Source organism: Simochromis diagramma, unplaced genomic scaffold, assembly GCF_900408965.1.
Source record: "Simochromis diagramma unplaced genomic scaffold, fSimDia1.1 OVJJ01000483.1, whole genome shotgun sequence".
NCBI lineage: Eukaryota > Metazoa > Chordata > Actinopteri > Cichliformes > Cichlidae > Simochromis > Simochromis diagramma.
The window spans coordinates 2,793,266-2,812,455 of NW_024386835.1; the positions used below are offsets into that span (position 1 = coordinate 2,793,266).

The window sequence follows — 19,190 nt, forward strand, 5'->3', positions numbered from 1 at the left end:
TTAAACCAGAGCAAACACAGGAGAGCACTCACCAGCACTCTCTCACCCCTACCATTACATAACTCAAACAGACACACACACACACACACACACATGCTCGTACAGTACCAGCACACGCAGGCTGGAAAGCACATACGCTAATACGCCTACTGACTTTTACACTCACAAAAGTGGGTCAGCTGTCTCCGCCATAGGCACATGCCAGTTCAGAGAGGACACACCCACATATCACACATGCTCTGCAATACAGTATTCTCTCCTAAACTCTGCGAATGCCAGCTTTATCCTTATGTAATCATCAATCATTTTCACAGCCTGTCATTCAAGTAAAATATCCTATGTTGGAGATACTATGTTTAGTCATTTACATTCAGGCCTAGCAAGACTAGCACCAGTGCTGAGTTACAGTATTTGATAAGGTGAATCAGGTTAAACTGAGTTATTGCCATTCGCTGCAATAGCGACAGTGGAGGTGAATGTACTGGGACATGCCAGAGCGTTCTTTTCTTTTTCCCAGCATCATTTCTTTTTCACCTGAGAGCTAACTGAGTATTTGTTTTGTTTTTTTTAAACACCAGTTCTTAGGAACTGAACCAAATTGAGTGACTCACTGAAACAAGGACGTGCGCACAAGTAAGGGACACCACAGTAAAGAAAAACACCACAGCAAAGCTTTCCTCTTCTGATTTCTTCAGAAAACGTATGTGACAACAATCAGAAGTGAAAACCTGTACTTTCACATCTAACCACGTTGTTACATTGTGTAGCATTTGGACGACAGTCCTCACACATTGGTTTACGAAATCTGTGCTGCTGTATCAAGACACCATCTGTGTTTTGATGGCGCTTGAAAAGCAGGAGGAAGACTGGCATAATGGAGAGATGACGTTACGGATGAAGTAACACATGGTGGTCAAGGCAAGGAGAGAACACGGTGATAGTAACGAGTAACGAAGGAGGATAGATGAGAGGGACGAAGATGTCACGGGCCCCTGCAGTGTTGGGTAAACACAGAGCCTGTCTGTATCTATGGAGGCAAACCCTAAGTGGAAAGAGACAGAGAAGAGCAGGACGGGGTGGGGGCGGACAACACTGAAAAACAAGGTCATAGCGCTTTCCCTTCTCTCCTTCCGTTCCGCCACTTGGCATCAACAAAGGGATGTTATGTAACAGCTATTTATACTCGCGCTCCCTTTTCCTTTCACCCTCCCTCTCATGTCAGGCAGCGCCACATGTAAACCAAATGGAACTGCTGCTGCTCCTCTCTACTCTACGCTCTTTCGAGACCTTTTCCCCGTTCCTCAGTTTCTTCCTTCTTCCTTTAAATTCGCCACCTCTGCATTCACATTTTTTCCTTTTTTTAGACTGACTACTCTGGTTTAGCACACCTGCACATCAAGGGCTTTGGAGGGAAACGAAGCAGCACACCATGCAGTTAGAAGCCAGATGGCTGACGAGTAAAATGTTAAAAGTTGTCATGTAACAACAGAATTTACAGCTGTCTGAGATCTCTCATAGCTGTAGCAAGAAAAAAAAAAGAAAAAAGAAAGATAAAAAGCCGCTATGTGACTGAAATATAGGAGCAAAGGAGTGCAAGAGCCTGAATGTGAAATATAACCTCTAGTGGATCCGTGCATTAGCCTTGCATGACAGCAAACAGCCTGCATGTGTAAGTGACTTAACTGAGCATGCAGCTGGGTTATTCTGTGTGGTTTATTTCTGTGCACTATGTAGGCCATGAGTAAATAGTTAACGGTGTTACGTGAGTACAAGACACCCAAGATCCAACAGGTGCTCAGCTCAGCACGACAGTCACACAACCCCACTTATATTTCCCATGGCGTGCTTTCTTGAAGAGACGAGAGAGAACAAAAGAAACGCCTGATCTCAAATTCAAGCTTTAAGCTGTCAGTCACAATCATCATTGTTGTATTTATAGAGATGAAACGAGGCTTTTATCTCAGGCTTCCTTTATAAGCCATCCAGTAAGTAAAAGAACATAAATATTTGCACTGTATGGTGCAGTTCTAGCACTGCAGGATAGCTTTCCCTGCAAATAAATCTCCCTTTCCAGAACAAACTTAAGAATGCGAGGGTAAGAGGAGCTCCAGTTTCTCCTCAGTCCGCTCTGTGTTTCCTCATCCCTCCGCCCTCTCTCCCCACTGCCCCAGTTCCGGAGGCCCAGCGTGACCCAGTTTGGGCCAGCAAGAGAACGCAAGGGAGCGAGGCTGGAATGTTTTGAAGGCTGAGACATTCCTCATTGTTCATTCACACAGACCTTATGTAACACAGACGGATCACGTGATGTGGCTCTGCAGCAGCCGTGGGAAGCCAATGCATTATCTCTGAAACAGTGGCTTCCTCTAATCTGATTATGCAAGCTCCTTGCTTACACAACGTAGACGGACACACAAACAGAAAAATGGGGATCCACTGACAGAACAACAGACATAGGAAGAATGGACGGTGGGGGAAACAGAGCAGCTCGGGCTAAACCCGAAAGGAGGAGAGTTTATTTAAACTACCCAATACACACCTAAGAATTTCTAAAATGAAAAAACAGAAACACATGAACATTTTTGATCCAAAGTCTACTTTAGGTCTACTATTGACATTATTAGCAGCTGGTCTGGTCTCCCAGCTAAGTTATATAGGGCTAGACGTGAGGGGGAGGTGCCACAGTAATGTACATGTGCAGCTATGGTGGCACACTGACCCACTTACTGAAGATTGTCTAGTGATGAAAAATTCCCTCAATTACACAGTGCTCTTTACACTGATCGTATTGGAGCAGATCATATTTAAAGTGTATAATTTTTTAAAGTGAGATGCAGATTTATACACAAATCAGTTGTTTCGCAGTAGACAACAGACACAAGTCCATATTCTTAAGGTTGAAATGTTTGGTTAACTGACCTGGATGGTGGTGTTTCCACCCTCCAGTAGTGCAATAGCTAAGAGGATGCTTTCTTGGAAGACTCGGTCGCTCGTGGTGTTCATGATGAGGTCAATAACCAGGTCAGAGGCTCCTTCTTTGTCCAGATGACACTGTACCTCTGCCAGGCTCATTTCCCCACGACTCAGGCCCCCATGTCCCCCTAATCCACCTAAAGACCGAGATGAGGCAATGGGACAATTCAGAACAGGCTATATCAGACATGTGGCGTTCATTTTTCATTCTAATCTGGTTTATTTTGGAAAATTTCCTGCAAATACATGGGAACTACAACTATAACCATTTAACAGCTTATTAAATCATCTGGAGATAATAACAGAGAAACACTACTTTGCTCTTAGTAAATTTATAGTCCAATTAAAACATATAGTGAGGTTAAGTATTTGGACTTTTTTCTTTTTCTTTTCATCTTTACACCAGTACAGTGCGCTTTAAATCAAACAATTAATATGCAAGTGAGTTGCAGTGTTGACGTATTGTAGTATTTGTTCAGTAATTGCAGTCTTGTGTGAATTTAAATAAATTTTCAGTTTTGGTTTTTAATACTTTAATGGAAATCAAAGGAAGTCAATGACTTCAGTTGCTGCTTGTTTAGGGTTTTTTCTGCCATCAGTAAGTGAAGAGACGCTCTGTTGGGTGGACATCAGGTGACTGACTTGGCCACTGAAGAACATCTTATTTCTTTGCCTAAAACACTGGTGAACTTACTGTACTTGCAGCCATAGATACTCATTCTCTGACGCTGCCCACACAATATTTGAGAGATCATGTGGTGTGCTTCATGAACAAACAATGCAATTTTACATGCGTTCTGGCCTTCCTGTTCTTAAGTGTAATCAGTAGTTTGCAACTTACTGTATTGCCATTCACGAAGAAGACTCCTGATTGTGGATTTTGACAACCTGCCTGTGTGTAAGGACGTTCACTCAGCATGCAGCTCTGTGAGAGTATTCCTCATGTAGCTAGTGGCTAGATGTTTTTTCTTAACCAAGCAATAATTCTCCAGTCATTGGTTTTCTTTGTCTTCAGTGGTCCTTTAAATCTTTTGGTGTTGCATATTGGTGATTTGGTCATCACAAAATGATTTCCTCTCTCTTTGATGGGTTTATTTAGCTTTTTTAACCTAACGATGGCTTCTCCATTTGCATCAATGTGTCTTTGGACTTCACACCAAAGACACTACCAAATTCAATTTCAAGACTTGGAATCAACTCTGCTTTTATACGGAGCCATGTTCCCTCATTATGGAATAATGAGGGAACATGGCTCAACCTGGCCACGAATCTGTTTGTGAGTCAACTGTCAAATTACTTTTGACAGTTGAAAATGGAGGACTATATAATTTCTATTAAGTTGATGCCATATTTTGGTTAAATCCCTTTAAGGTGAAAGTCTTCACTTCCATCACATAACCTGTGGTTGTTTACAGAGACAAAGCTCTAAAAAATGTGCTGTTTTCCAAATATTCAGGGACCCAACAGTATACATACACAGTTAAAATTAAATAAGAAATATAATGTGCTCAAAACTTTTTGTTGCTTTAATAATGCTGTGAGTCATCAGAAAGTGTGACCACCACTGTCAAATCAGAGGTTTTAGCAGTTTGCTAGTCTGGCATATACAGGTGTGTGTAAACACAATGGCACAATCTTCCCAGTCGTGGATATTCCAAATTCATGCCAAGCTACATCGCAGACTCTGCAGACCTCAGTTAATATGTTAAGTGTTAAAGTTCACGACAGTATAAGCAGAAAAAGACTGAAGAAAGATCCTTTTTTGAAGAGAAGAAGAAAAGATGCCGGGAAAAACCCTCTTTTATTTAAAAATAACAAGGCAGCATGGTTTAGGTTTACATCTGAGCAAACCATAACTTCTTTAATAATGGCCTTTGGACAGATAATGATGCCATTCCACTTTGGCAATAATGCCAAAGTGGAGATGTCTGGTAATAATGCGAAGTGTCAAATTTGGAGAAAACCAAACACAGCATGTCAGCACAATCAACCACACAAACACTAACTATCAGCATGGTGGTGGAGGGGTGATGATTTGGGCTTGTTTTGTAGATAGAGGACCCGGGCACGTTGCAGTCACTAAGTTAGTCAAATACAAGGCCATCGCTTAGACACCTAAAGCTTGGCTGAAACTAGGTCATGCAACAGGATATTGACCCCAAAGCACAGCAATCAAAGTCCAGACCTCAACCAGAGTGAAATGCTGTGATGTGATCTTGAGAGAGCTGTGCAAAAACAAGCACCCATGAATCTCAATGAACTGAGTTATTGCTGCTAAAGGTGGTAAAAGTTACTGAATCATGGGGTGTACTTAGTTTTTCACTGCAAAATATACAAACTTTTTTCTTTGTTAAAGAGTCCAAAAAGATGAACTTAAACAGGTCCCAAACATGCCGTGCTATCAATCCTTTACTAACCACCTGTGCAGTGCAACTGTCCAGTGGTGTGATTCATTGTACAAGCCTTTGCCTGTACATCCCCCCTTGAGGCCCAAGCTTCAGGCTACATATGGAATCTCAGTGTGGCTCTTGTTTCTGCAACAGGTGCAAAGTCTGTTTTCACAGGAAGTAGCAGCTTGTCACCTAGCAACAGTAAAAAGTGGATCATGGAGGGGATGGGTTTACTTCCTGCTGACTGGAAGTTTGCCAAAATGTTGGCACAAAAGGGAAAGATGGAGACCTGGGTACAACTTTAATCATCTCTGTTCTTGACTCCTGTTGAAAGAGCTTTTGTACAAACATCTGAGCTACTTATCACAAGGCTTAGTGAATCAGTGATGTCCTTTAAATCACTTGTCAAAACAGTTGGTTTTTTGTGGTTTTTACTGTTATTGCCCTTTTTTTTCTTTTTTCTTTTTTAATATCTTAATTGCATTTATTTTCTGTTGATATTTTGTGTCCTCTTTTGTCTATTATTATTATTGTTCAGTAGCATTCTTGCCACAGCAGATAGAAAGTGTTCAGATTATTAGGTTAACAGACTCACAGTACATTGTACCGACACCAGCACAGTGTCCGTGTGTCCCCCGAATCTATATTATGATAAAATGTCTTACATCAAACATGGCAAAAATCAACCAATCGCTCAAAAAACAGAAGAAAATACACACATTGCTTTAGTATTTTGACTGCAGATAATAAAAAAGTAGCAATGTTATCAGGTAGTGATAAGAATATTTTGCTCTGCATGCTCAAAGGGCAGTTCACAGCCTGACTCAGGAGCTGATAACCAGCTCAAGGCCAGACAGATAAAGCCCCATCCTTATATAACAACCCCAATAGAGGTTTGCCACACTACAACTTCAGAGGCAGGGGAAAAAAATGCAAAAGGTTCATCTAGACTTTGATCTTAAATAATAGTAGTTGTAGTCATGTTTGGCAGCACAATCCCCCTCCTCTTCAGCAGCATGCGTTTGGTAAATGCTTCACACAGACACCAGGTCTATTAGAGATACTGAAAGATGGGTTTCCTTGGCCTTTCATGCAGGAAGAAAACACCACTGAAAAGAATGAACAACAAACTTCTATGCTGGTTGTCAGAGATGAGTAACAATCGTCGTTGCGTCCCACCTGATTGGCTTTTGCCCGGTCCAACCTGACCGAGGGGGCCATTGCTAAATGACGTCAGGCTGTCCCTCCGCCCACCACTCCTATGGAAGTTGCCATAGTAACGATTCACCAGAATCTGTCTCAGCACCTCGCCCTGCAAGAGAAGACAGAGAAGGACGTAATGATGTGATGTCTGTGGCGGGAGAGAGAGAAATAAAGAACAGCTTGTGTAACGGGATAACGTGCATCATTAATGATGCATTGTACATTTCTTTTCTCTGTGAAGACTGCAAGAAAACGCAGCCTCAGAGTAATACAGACTAAAGACAAGTTAAATAAAGAGTAAATTAAATCTCTAATAAAAGAAAAATTCCTAAAATTCCGTGCTGGACAAACTTTTAGGTATAGGATAAACTTTCTGATATTTACCGCCAACATTACAATATTGTTATGGGTTTCATCGCAGCAGTGACTCTGTGTAGTGACAATGTGAGGTCCTGATTTTCACTTAGACAGACCTGGGGCCAGCCCTCCCACACTGTGACTCATCCTCTGTCGAGCAGTCAGCAGCACGACTTTGGCGTTGTCATGGAAACCGCAGCCCATAGCTACCTGACAGACCTCCCATGGGATAAAGTGAAGGAAATGAAAGAGAAGGATTTTTTTTTGTGTTTGTGTGCAATTATGTGCAAATCATCAACTGTGGGTGGTCCTTGATAGACGACGGAGGAGTTATGTAAGCTCCGCTGCCATAGTTATGCTCCAGAGGTCAGGATTACTTTATGTAGGAGGTGCAGGGAACACTATTCTCATTGTTCATTGGTTGGAGGTTAATCAATGGTATGCATCGTGCTTAACGGCAAAGCACAATCAGATGGAGTCAGAAAATTATTCCCTGATCTCTAGAGTCGTGAGGCATGAGCCAAACCCTTATGGCATTTTGAACAGGAGGTTATCTAAACTGTCAATACAAAGCAACTCTATAACAAAGTCTTGCCACTCGCCACTATTAAGCAGCAGGCACAAACTTTTTGAAGCATTATCTAAATCAATATTAAATTTCGATGGTTATTGGGAAATGAAAAAGATCCAAATTTTGCGCTAAAATAAGTTTCATCCATCTTCGTCCCCCTGTAAGTTTTACCTCTACTATTTTTTACTTCAACATTTTTGCTGTTGAAAAATTCTTCCAAAAAGTAAAACAGGAGTTTCTCTGTGACATTCAAAGACATTCAATAACTCTAGGATATGAAAGGCCTTTGGAGGTAATAAAACCTTCACTGCTTATTTGGTAATAACTACATGCAAGATGCCAGGAGTCAGGATATCTTGTTACACATATTTAATGATAGGATGAATGGTCAGTGATTAAACCTATGTGAAAAATGTTTTTCTCTAGGAGATTAGTCCTATATATTGATGAACCCATCAGTGGCGGCCTCTAAAAATACTGATTAGACACAGACATGCCTGAGGCTCTGTAAAGTCTCTGCTTTGTCATAAACACCATTAGAGAGAGAATGCAGAGGAAAAACATGTTTTCCTTCATCAGTTACACAATCACCATGACTGATCACTTGGCTGTTACTTAAAACACTAAAAGAAGAGTTCTCATAACCCTAGAAGGCAAAAAGAATCAGATCACAAAGTGGGAATTTTTCATTCTATATGCATGACTGCTTTACATGTAAATATCAGTATGAATCTGTCTAGTGTTGGGGTTTTCAGTTAGGTTACCATGCTCTTAAAAAGTACCTACCCTCTTTTGGTCCTCCACCAACTTCTCAGGCTGGTTGTTATCCAGCTGCTGCGTGCAGTGAGTAGTGTGCGCATAGTGGTTGAACAAATACAAACACAGGGTTAGTATTCATGCAGCACAGAGAAGGCAATTGTCAGGTTAATTACCACATCTTGTACCTATTCAGCTGTTTCAAGTGGCCATGCAAAGGTCTGCTCGGTGTGAGTTGCTATGCTTTTACTGGTAGGTCAGAAACCGAGGAAACATTATGGCTACGTTTAGGAGAGCTGTGATAGGAGATGTGTACTGCGGTGACTGTGGTGAAATTCTCCAGTGGATGTTTTGTTCATTTTCTGAATTCCCTGCAGAAACAAAACTGTAACCTTTTTCACACATTGGGCTCAGAGATTAAAGGTTCAAAGGTGTTTAGACACTTACGCATGAAGTTAAACAAAACCACTGAATCAATGAACCATGACGTTCTGTTCAAATACACGCTCGGCTTTGAAAAACATGCTAGGTTAATGCTGCCTATATCAGCCTAGAACGCTATTGAAAAATAGATGCTTAATCTCAATTTTAATAAAGGTTATCATTCTAAACTTTATCAGTCTTGGTTTTTTTTTTTTTTTTTATCTCCCTTGAGGATGATGCCCTCCAAGTCTTTACTGCTTCACTTAAACTCTTGCTTTTGGTATTTCATATGCAGTCTTTGGGTAGTGAAACACATGCCCAGTAGGACTGAGATCAGATAAAAGACTCAGCCAATCGCCAAAATGATGAAATCTTGTCCAGTGACCTTTTGCTTTTTTGGCCAAATCTGAGTCTGCAGGATGTTTCTGTCTACCTCTCTGTTGGCCTATTGCTTTATTCAGCAAAAAACCCCAAACAAAAAACAAATAAATACCAGTGGACAGGTTTTATTTAGAGCCACAACAGCTTAAGCTTTACATTCATTTAACCGTAACCAGACCTGTTTTGTGAGGCTTATGGGAAGCATCTTGTAGTGAATCCTTTGCAGATTATTGTCATGTCTTCTCTTCAGTTTTGACCACAAAACATCAACGCCTACATCCAGAGAATCAGTCATAACGTGCGTTTTTCAGCAGAATTGCGCTTCTTGCATACCTGCTTGTTTGTTATTTCCTTTCTTTTTCTACTTTGTTTTTCTATTCACAGCTAGTTTCTTCTGAATTGATGCAACACAGCTATTATTGAGAACTCTGACCAAGTTTGTTCATTTTTAAATCTTCAGTTGTATGTGCTCTTCATACAAACAGCCTGCTCTATTTGAGTTTAAATGCCAGATCTTAACTCTTAGTCAAAAAGTTTTGATGCATGATCGAGGATCCAGGTAAGGAAATCCAAAAAGTTGATTCTTTTCATCTGGATGTAGCGTTTTCAGTGGGAGAAACTTTTTGTCACTCATCCAAGTGACTCAGAGACCAAGACTAAAGAAGGCGTTTAGTCAGAAACCAACTTTCCGTTAAACATTTATTGGTCAACTGTCCAACTGATTTTGGATTTTTGCAACTTGGATAACATGTGTATAAATGGCCATTTCCCCTCAAACAGTTCTTTCAGTGGTGAAAAAGGGCAACCAGCCTAAAACTGAGGATATGCACTTTAGCCTAGTCTGAAAAACAAACAAACAATATTGTAACTTTTCAAATGAGCCATCAAGTTTTTTAAAAGTATAGTCCAACCTGCTGGATAATATGGTTTTTCACTATTGAGTTGGGAGACCAATATCATTTTCTCATATGGCTTTTCTTTTTAAATATGAAAACTCTGCAGCTGAACTTATCATAGCTTAAAGAATGACAAGTAAACTATAAAAAAGTGCAGCTCTGTCTAAAAAAAAAAAAAAAAATCCAAGTATATTTTATAAGTTTGTTTTAAAAGATCACATGCTCCAATGAAGGATAAAGAAACATTTTGCTTTTTGAAAACATTAATGCTGACCATTTTGATCATCGTCTGAAGGAGTGACAGAGACAAAGTCTACAGTACTCTTTCTGTAAAAACTGTATGAGTCAAAAGAACGTTACTTTCAACTTTAAAATTTCCACTTTGCTTCCGCAGATAGTATTTCCTTTCTGAGTTATGGACAGTAACTCAATGCAGGATTTCCTGTGAAAGAGCCAGTAAATCTGAAAGTCTGATTTCACTTACTCAGACAGCTGAAACTTCAATTTAGCTTGAAATCAACTCATAAAAAAAATATATGCATGAGGTCACTTGTGTATATATTTTCCCTTTTCCATTATTGCCTTCAATAAGGGAAGTAATTACTTTATTCTGATTCAGTAAAAGGACTAGATGCTACAATCCCTGATGGTGCATATGATACAAATGCATTAGAAAGGTATAACTTTTTTAATGTTCATATGCACCCTAGATGCCACTGAAAACCCTACAGTTCCTAAGGCTTATTGTTGGCTTGCTGCATGAAGTATAAGGACTTCTTGGTCCTTATACTTCTTGGCAGTGTCACAAGTCTGTTACTGGACTGTTCTCCAAAATATACAATTATCATTTTAATAACTTAGACTCCCCCCACCGTGCTCCCCTCCTAAAACGCACACACACCCACACACACAAAGATGAACCAAAACTGAAATCACACTGCAACTGTCAGGTAGTCAGGAATGAGAAAATACAAATGAGGTGAGAGGTTCTCAGTTTGAACTATGCTATGAGTAGGACATGACAAAAAGTGCAATGATCCACTCCAGTAATATAGAGATGCATTGTGTTCCTATTTTCAATTCCTAAAGTCCTATTGGCAGAACCAAAACAGTGGCAGTTCAGATCAGATTAATATTAAAATTCAGTAACTCTATATAATTCTTCTGTTCACTGGGGAAAAATTCAACCAGAATAAGGTACTGCTGTGCATACATTGTTATGTAAAAGGACAGTGTAAGAGGGCAAGAGAGGGGAAAAGACAGGAGAGGGGCGATGAGGTTAGAGTTACATAATCACTCTAAAAGAAACCAGGCCACTAAACCAATGACACAGAGATGCTTGCAGAAGCCATCTGTTACCAAAAACACAGTGGGCAACAAGAAAACCAGTGAAAGGCAGAGACAGAATTAATAAAAAAAAAAAAAAGAAACATGCTATGAGTATGTTTTCATGTATTCATGTGAGCTGAAGCTGAACTCAAGAGTATGATGATCAGAGGTTTGCTCAGATACTCACATAAACTCCTCTTGATTGATTAAATGTTTCTAGCAAGTTGCACCTGGACCAGATGCTTTTGGTAGTCATCAACAAGCTTTGGGCATATGTTTTCTTGGCAGAATTCAAAGGGTTCATTTAAAATCGTTGGTTTCCTGGCATAGACCAGGCTTTTAAATGTAGAATACAAACTTTCAATAGGGTTGAGGTCAGGCTTTGGGAAGGCTTTTTCCAGAAGCTTAATGTTAGCTTATTTTTCCTTTCCAAAACCTGTTTTGATTAGTTTGTGGTATCATTTTCCTGTTGAAATACACAGTTGTGTCCAAGTTTTACTGACTAGCTATTTGGAGGTTGAGCAATCTGCCAGTACCACTGGTAGCAAAACAGACCCAGAGCATGATACTACTGCCACCATACATGACAGTACAGTGTTCTTAGTTTTGAAAGCCTCACTTTTACTCCAGCGGGCATATCTCTTGTCATTATCTGACCATAAAACCTTTTCATTGTCTCGTCCATGTGGGCAGCTGCAAATTTTAGTCAAGCTTGAAGGGGTCGATTTTGGAGCAGGGGCTTCTTTCTTGGTTGGCACCCTCTCAGTCCATGGCGATGTAAAACATCAGTGGAACATCAGTGTCACTGTGGACAGTGACACTGATGTTCCAGCAGTTTCCAGTTCATGTCAGGCTTGAGCCTTGGTGGTTACTGGGTTGTTTCTGAACATCCAAACCAATTTCCACCCATCTGAGGGTAACATTTTGGGTCTTTTCCCAGACCTCAGCAAAGTGGTGACACATCGAATAAGTGCATTGTCTCTTTCAAATAGCAACTAATACTTGTTAACTTTTGTTTTTATGTTCTAGAATTTTGTTGTGAAGCACTTTGTGATGTTTATCTTGAAATGTTCAATACATTTAAAATTTTACATACTTTTTTAAACACAATTGTTTGAACTGATGATCTTGGAATCTGACCTACTCAACTTGTGTAAATGTTCACTTCTTAGATCTTCACTGAGGTCTTTGGGCTTTCCCATTGTTCTCAGTATGTGTCAATCCAATGAGTGCTGTCAACAAGCTACCAACTGTAATCAAGCAGGATTGCATATGAGAAGTTAACAGACCTTGTGCAGTTAAAACATACTGTATAACCTTGCGCACCACTATCAAGCCTGTATGCACTTTTGATCCTGTGTGGATTACAGCTGAACCAAAATAGATTCAGACAGGTGGATTCAATATTTAAAAGTTATGAAAGATATATGCTGTACAACACTTTTCTACTTACTTATTAAGGCTTTTGCATACATTTTTGTGTCATCAAAAGCTCTGCAAGTATTCAAAGATACGCAAAAATTGCTAACATGAATGTCAAGCAGTAAAGGAGGAGGCTAAAGAACACCCTGAGTATACCTGATGTGGCATAGTTAACACTGGACCTGTAGTAAAAAAAGTATATTAAAATAGCATTTATATACATATACACACACACACACACACATACATACATATATATACACACATATATATACATATAAATGCCCTTAAAAAAAAAAAAATATATATATATATATATATATATATATTTTAGGGGTGCAACGATATTCGTATCGATATTGAACCGTTCGATACAGTGCTTTCGGTTCGGTACGCATATGTATCGAACAATACAACATTTGTAATTTATTTTATCAACTTTCCTTCTGACGATGCTGTCTGTGTTGAGCGCTCAGTGAATCTGCGTTTGACTACTCCGCCTAGGCTGCACTGTCGAGCGCAGATCCACTGAGCGCTCAACACAGACAGCATCGTCAGAAGGAAGAGCGCAGGGCAAGCTAGCGAGACAGAAGTTAAGCTCTACTTGCAACATGACTCCATAGATCTGGCGTTTGGAATTATTTTGGTTTTCATGTGACGTATGACCGTGAAGGTAAGCGAGTCATGGACTAAAGTAAAACAGTATGTTGGATGTGCCATGCAATGCTCAATTACATTGGTGGGAACTAGTGTGTTAGCGCAGTTAGCTCGTTAACGTGTTTGCCGTGTAGCCCCATGCACGGAGCGATCGGCGGTAGCTCGTTAACGGAGATTTGCCGTGTTGTGGCGTTAAGGTCATTTCAACAAGATTAACCTGAAAGCACTAGTGGGAACACAACGAATATGACTGCACATTTACGCCGACATCATCCTAGTGCAAAGACAAAAACAACAAGCATGCTACTAACTTTAGCCGAGTCATTTAGACAGCTGTTAGCACATGATTCTCCTTATGCTGCTGAGAATATAGCCCAGAAGAAGCGGATAGTATAGCTTTTATTTTGGAAAGAGCCATTTCTCTGTAATAAACTCTCTTTTCCAAAGATGAGTGATTCCTCAATCAGATACAGGGCTTGCAATATCGCTAGCCCGACGTCCTGGAGCTAGCGATTTTTTCAGTCGGGCTACCAAAATCTATCTCTTCCCTGCCCGTCGGGCTATTGTAGGAAGGAAAAATATGTCAATGCTTTTGCATTCTTTCAGAAATGTAGCTGGGTAATTATGTCATTGGCATCGGTGAGCCACTGTCAATATGTGACATATTAAAATCGCGTTTGAATTTGCGCTTGTTTTTTTGCTTTCACTTTGCAATCGTGCGAACTGTGTATAGAGAGCGACAGCACTGATCTGTGAGTGATGATAATTTGTGCACCAATTCCTCTGACATCGTCTTATTAATCATTAGCTTACTATGCAAACATGACAAGTGAAATCTCCCGCAGCAAGCTTAAACTTGTGAGAGGTTGATCGCGCAGAGAATCGCTGAGCTTATGTGAGTGCGTGTGTAAAAGCAGCAGGATTTATATTTCAGTTTTTCTGAGCCAAATAAGACAGGTCAGGGTGAAGAAGTGACAGCCAAAGAAAAGCTTACCACAAAACGGAGAAGTTATGACAAATCAGACTATAAGGCAAAAAGAAAGTGCAGCTTTATGGTTTCATGGACAAAAGAATTTCTGTGGCTGCAATATGACGAGCTAAATAACCAGGGCTGCACATAAGTGGTCCGCAGGTGCGCATTCGCTGTCAAAATAAAAAACACGCACAAGGGTTAGGGTTAAATTTAAAAACTGTACTTTTGAGTTAAAATATATATTTATAATTTTAATAAATGACAAATTAAAAAGGCATGAACATTTTTTTTTGTATCGAAAAAATATCGAACCGTGACACCAAAGTATCGAACCGAACCGTGAATTTTGTGTATCGTTGCACCCCTAATATTTTATTATATATATATATATATATATACATACATATATATATATACACACACACACACACACACACATATATATATATACACACACACACACACACACACACACACACACACACACATATATACACACACACACACATATATAAATGCCCTTAAAAAAAAAATACAGGTTTCTAACCCTTTACTCTTAAACATAACATCTTCACAGTTAAGAATATCTCCCCAAATCAGAATAAAAAGCAGGACTGTTTTCAGTTATGTGACCGTTCTAATGTGTTCTAACATGTTTCTTAACAGCAAAATGAGATACGCATTTTGTTTGTTGGTGTGTGCGTGTGGGTGGGGGTGAAAAAGCACAATGAGACAGAGGAAGAAAGAGAAAGTGACAGACGGAGACACAGCAAGAAAAGAAGAAAGGGAAAACACAGAATATACTCATGAGTTCTTTGGAATAGCTGAAATGCAAATAGTGGGATTTTAGCACATGGCATCAAAAAGCGACACAATTAAGTCTAGCCTGAATCTTGCAGGTTTTAAAATGATTATCTGTGCATAAGCAGCAGCTATGACCTATGAAATCTACTGATTCTAATGTTTCCAGCACTTCTGATGATTATCAAAAAGCTTATGCCTTCTGCTCATTGCAACACTTATTTCATATGAAGAGTATTATCGAGTGAGGTGTGATATGACACGTGGCTTGGGTTCTCAGTGTTAAGCCTTTTTGACAAACACAACAGCTGATCCCAGCAGCAGATATAATAAAGTTCAGCATCAGGTTGGGGGCTACGCATGCACACGCTGGAGGATCAGCATCTTTCACAAGTCTATCGACATGTTTTCCCTGTCACTACATCAAACCACAATGCAAAACGCTGATCAGAGTAGATATATGCTGCTCACCACCCCCCGACCTCACCACAACGACCACAGGCTAACCCCTCACGTCTGCCACATCCGCCCAAACTACAGTATATTCCACCAAACTGGAATCTCCCCAGGGCAAACCCCTCGATCAGTCTCACACCTCTCAGTTGAACATAAAAGGAAGAAAGTATGCGGACACACATGCGCGTACCAAAAAATTCATTCTAATTTACGTGTGTGTGTTTTCTTTTTTCTCTGACAGTGCATAAATAAACACATCTTTGCAGGTGGAGGCTGAGTCATGTTTAAACCAGCGGTGAATGACATGAAAACTGGGGTTTACCACTCGACTGCTTGTTATGGGCAGACAGTAGAGCAGACTTAAATTAAAAGGCTGTGCTCTGTCATTTACATTGTAGCTGACCCACTTCTATACCAGAGCTGTAAAACAAATTTCTGTCTTGACCAGAGATGGAAAAACCTGCTGTGAGAAAATGTGTTAAGTAGATATAAATAAAGCAAGTCAAAAAAGCAAGATTACTCTTGCAAGCCACAGGAAGAAACAGCGCAGTGAAAGGGATGATACAAGCCTTATTTTCCAACATGGAAGGCTTGCATAACTGCTTTGACTAGACCACACACACACGCACACACATCAGGGCAGGTGAAGCCTGAGAGTAGAAAGCCTAACACTGTGTATCCTGAATTCCTCTGGCTCTTACATAACTCCGACAGTCAAAGAGCAATGAATTAAGCTGATATTCATCTCGCTGACATTTAGCAATGGGATAGTACGCACACATCAGCGAGGTCAGAAATATACCTCGGGCCGTCTGTGTTTCCATTTCTCCATTTCAAAAAATGCCTCCATAATACTTTGCAGACACTGCTGCATAAATCGACTTCATGTGACCCACATAAACTCTGTTTCCTGTTAAACACAAACGCACAAACATGTATCCTTCTTCTATACCATATATAATGCTATTCTGCTTTGCTCAAAGATCAACAGAAGAGACAAGAGCCAGCTACGCACTTTCATATCACACCTACGCAAACATTCACAGCCAACTTCATTACGTTTACACAGAGCGGGTGTGTGTTTGCATCCATGTGAGAAAAGGTGCGAGTGGAAGTGGGGGGGTATTTGGAGCAGTTAAGGAATTATGTCACAATGATTTAATGGGGCCAAAAGGGGGAAGAGGTGAGAAGAAATATGAAGATCGGCACGGGTTTCCACTTTCCTGCCACTCTTACACAGGAGCAGCTTTTCACGTGTAGACAGCCAGACAGAGATGCAGCACATGAGAGAAACTCATACAGCCCCCACCTCACTTCCCCCCCACAGGTGTGCACATGCACATGTATGCGTGCGCACACAACTGCTCTGTGGATAAACAGCTCCTCAACACTTTTATTGGCAATTACTGCTGAAGGTCACACATCAGCGGCGGGGCTGAGTTCCAGGAAAAAAAAAAGCCTGGTTCTTATGTAACCTCAGCCCAGAGTTGGCAGGCACCCAGGAATCGTGCAGCTCGCAAGCAAGGAAAACTAGGACACAGCCTCAGTGACTGCCTCAGCCCTTCACAGCCCAACACGTTCATTAATAGGCGCATATACAGAGCACGCACACAGTCAGAGCGCCCCCTATTGGAGCAGGAGATACTGGGGAGACACCCAGCCCCCCTTCCCAAAGGAATATAAAAATATAAAAAGGAAAGGGCAATGAATAATCTTCGTGAGAACAGAGTGAGAGGAAATTAAGCAATGGGAAATCTCATGGTTTTAATACATTAATCTTTATATTATCATCAGCTTTTTAGTGTTTGGGGTTTTTTGTGTGATGTTTGTCATATGGTCATTGCATTCTGCACTCTCATGTCTATTCAGTTTTTTTGTCAGTTTGTTTCTCTTATCAGTATTTCTGTTGCATCAGTCCGTTAATCTTAAAGATGATTTCAGTTTCTGTAAAATTGTGTTATTTCTATAGTCTTCCCTTGTAGCTAATCTATATCAAAATATAACTTCTTGACCCCGCTTTTCACAGGGCTGCAGTTTATTACATAAAAAGATAACTCCCTTAACTGGACCTGAATACAGTAAATGTGTGCAAAAATGACTTTCAACCAACACTTTGGCAGAAAGTCATGTACAGTGCAAGGACACTGAGTGGATAAAAATATAGCACTGGCACATAGCCCAACCAGTAAGTGACTACCTTGGAAAATGGAAGCTCAGTTGAGCAACCTGCAGTCAGCAACAGAACACATCTCCCAGCCTCTCTTTTTTCTCACGTTTTCAGTTGATCTACACACCGTTTTATAGCAGACAATGCAGCAGGTGTTTAAGACAGAATTGGTCTATGACTGTTTGTTACCAGCTGTGCCCAAACCCCCACTAACTACAACACAGCCAAAGCAGCTGCTACAGTAGGCTAATGTTAAAGTACAGCTAATATAGTTTCACAGATGTAACAGATGCTCTGGGAAACAAGGGCATGAATGGAAGATAAAGAGAAACAACCTTAGGCATATCCATCTCATCATCAAAGGCCCTGAGCTGAAAGAGAACAGAGGGTTTCAGGGGTTAGATAACAATGCAGGAAGCAGGAAGTTAAGGCAGAGGTCAATGATAAAGCATGTCATGTTAGTTAAGTGAGTTAAGACTGCTGAAAAAAAATCTAATTCAGGAGCACAGATACAGTGCCATATCCATGAGCAGTATTTTTGCATGGATATTAGGAAAAGTGAGTATAATTAGTACAGTCTCACACAGCAGTGACCACCCCTGTTTAACTGAAAACCAAGGACAAGCCAAATCCCTTCAAAAAACTGGTTGGGGTACGTGTGATGCAGTATGTGTGTATATAGTGTAAACTCTATATAACTACACAAAAGATTTGATGACATCAAAATCATTTTCATATATAAAATCATAGTAAACATTGTATCAGATTGCTGTTTTTGTGTGAGGACTTGCCTTTTGAAAATGCATCATTTTAGGAGTTTTGTGCTTCACTTTTAGTTAAAACGAATGAAACTTAGTTGCTGAAAAGTTTCTTCTTCTTTTTTTTTTTTTTTTTTTTAAACCCAGCACTTTAAAAGACATAAAAAATAGCAAGAAACTATCAACATCTTTTATTCTAAACCTGCGTTGATACAATAAAGTATATACAATGTAAAAAATGTACAGTCATACCGCCTACAGTGAAGTGAATCATCTCCCCATAGAAATACAATATGCCTGTGCTTTGCAGCATCTCCTACCTTCTCTCCATAACCTCTGTCCTTAGTCATCATCTCCCGAAGCGTTTGCAAAACTTTAATGCACAGTCTCTCCTCATTTTCCTCCAGCAGCTGCTTGGTATGTTTGATCAGCCTGCAAATGAACATTAGAGCTTTAGTCTCAATCCTAATGAGGGCCTTTATGTTTTAATTGTAAATTTCATTGATCGCAGCATTCCTTACTTGCATATAAATCCTCCGCTCTCGCACTTCTTGCGCGAGTCTGTGTTCTCAGGGAAGAGCAGCTCAGGCCGATGCAGCACATCCACCAGAACGGACAACTCAGCCTGGACCAGTGGACGAAGACGGTCTTCGAGAGCGGACACGATGTCCTATATTACA

General features: G+C 40.3%; 1 protein-coding gene across 4 annotated transcripts in view; it reads right to left on the reverse strand.

The window, feature by feature from the left end:
- The window catches only part of LOC120731701 (inositol 1,4,5-trisphosphate receptor type 1), a 76,271-nt gene that overhangs the window by 22,137 nt on the left and 34,944 nt on the right, over positions 1-19,190 (reverse strand). For 2 of the 4 annotated variants that reach the window (XM_040028834.1, XM_040028835.1), the window contains 6 exons: positions 19,032-19,180; positions 18,831-18,942; positions 18,085-18,123; positions 8,278-8,325; positions 6,540-6,672; positions 2,917-3,107 (listed from right to left, as the gene is read on the reverse strand). In XM_040028834.1, the coding sequence (XP_039884768.1) occupies positions 2,917-3,107; positions 6,540-6,672; positions 8,278-8,325; positions 18,085-18,123; positions 18,831-18,942; positions 19,032-19,180 (672 nt within the window). The remainder of the gene's footprint in view (positions 1-2,916; positions 3,108-6,539; positions 6,673-8,277; positions 8,326-18,084; positions 18,124-18,830; positions 18,943-19,031; positions 19,181-19,190) is intronic. The other 2 variants (XM_040028836.1, XM_040028837.1) reach the window with 1 other exon arrangement.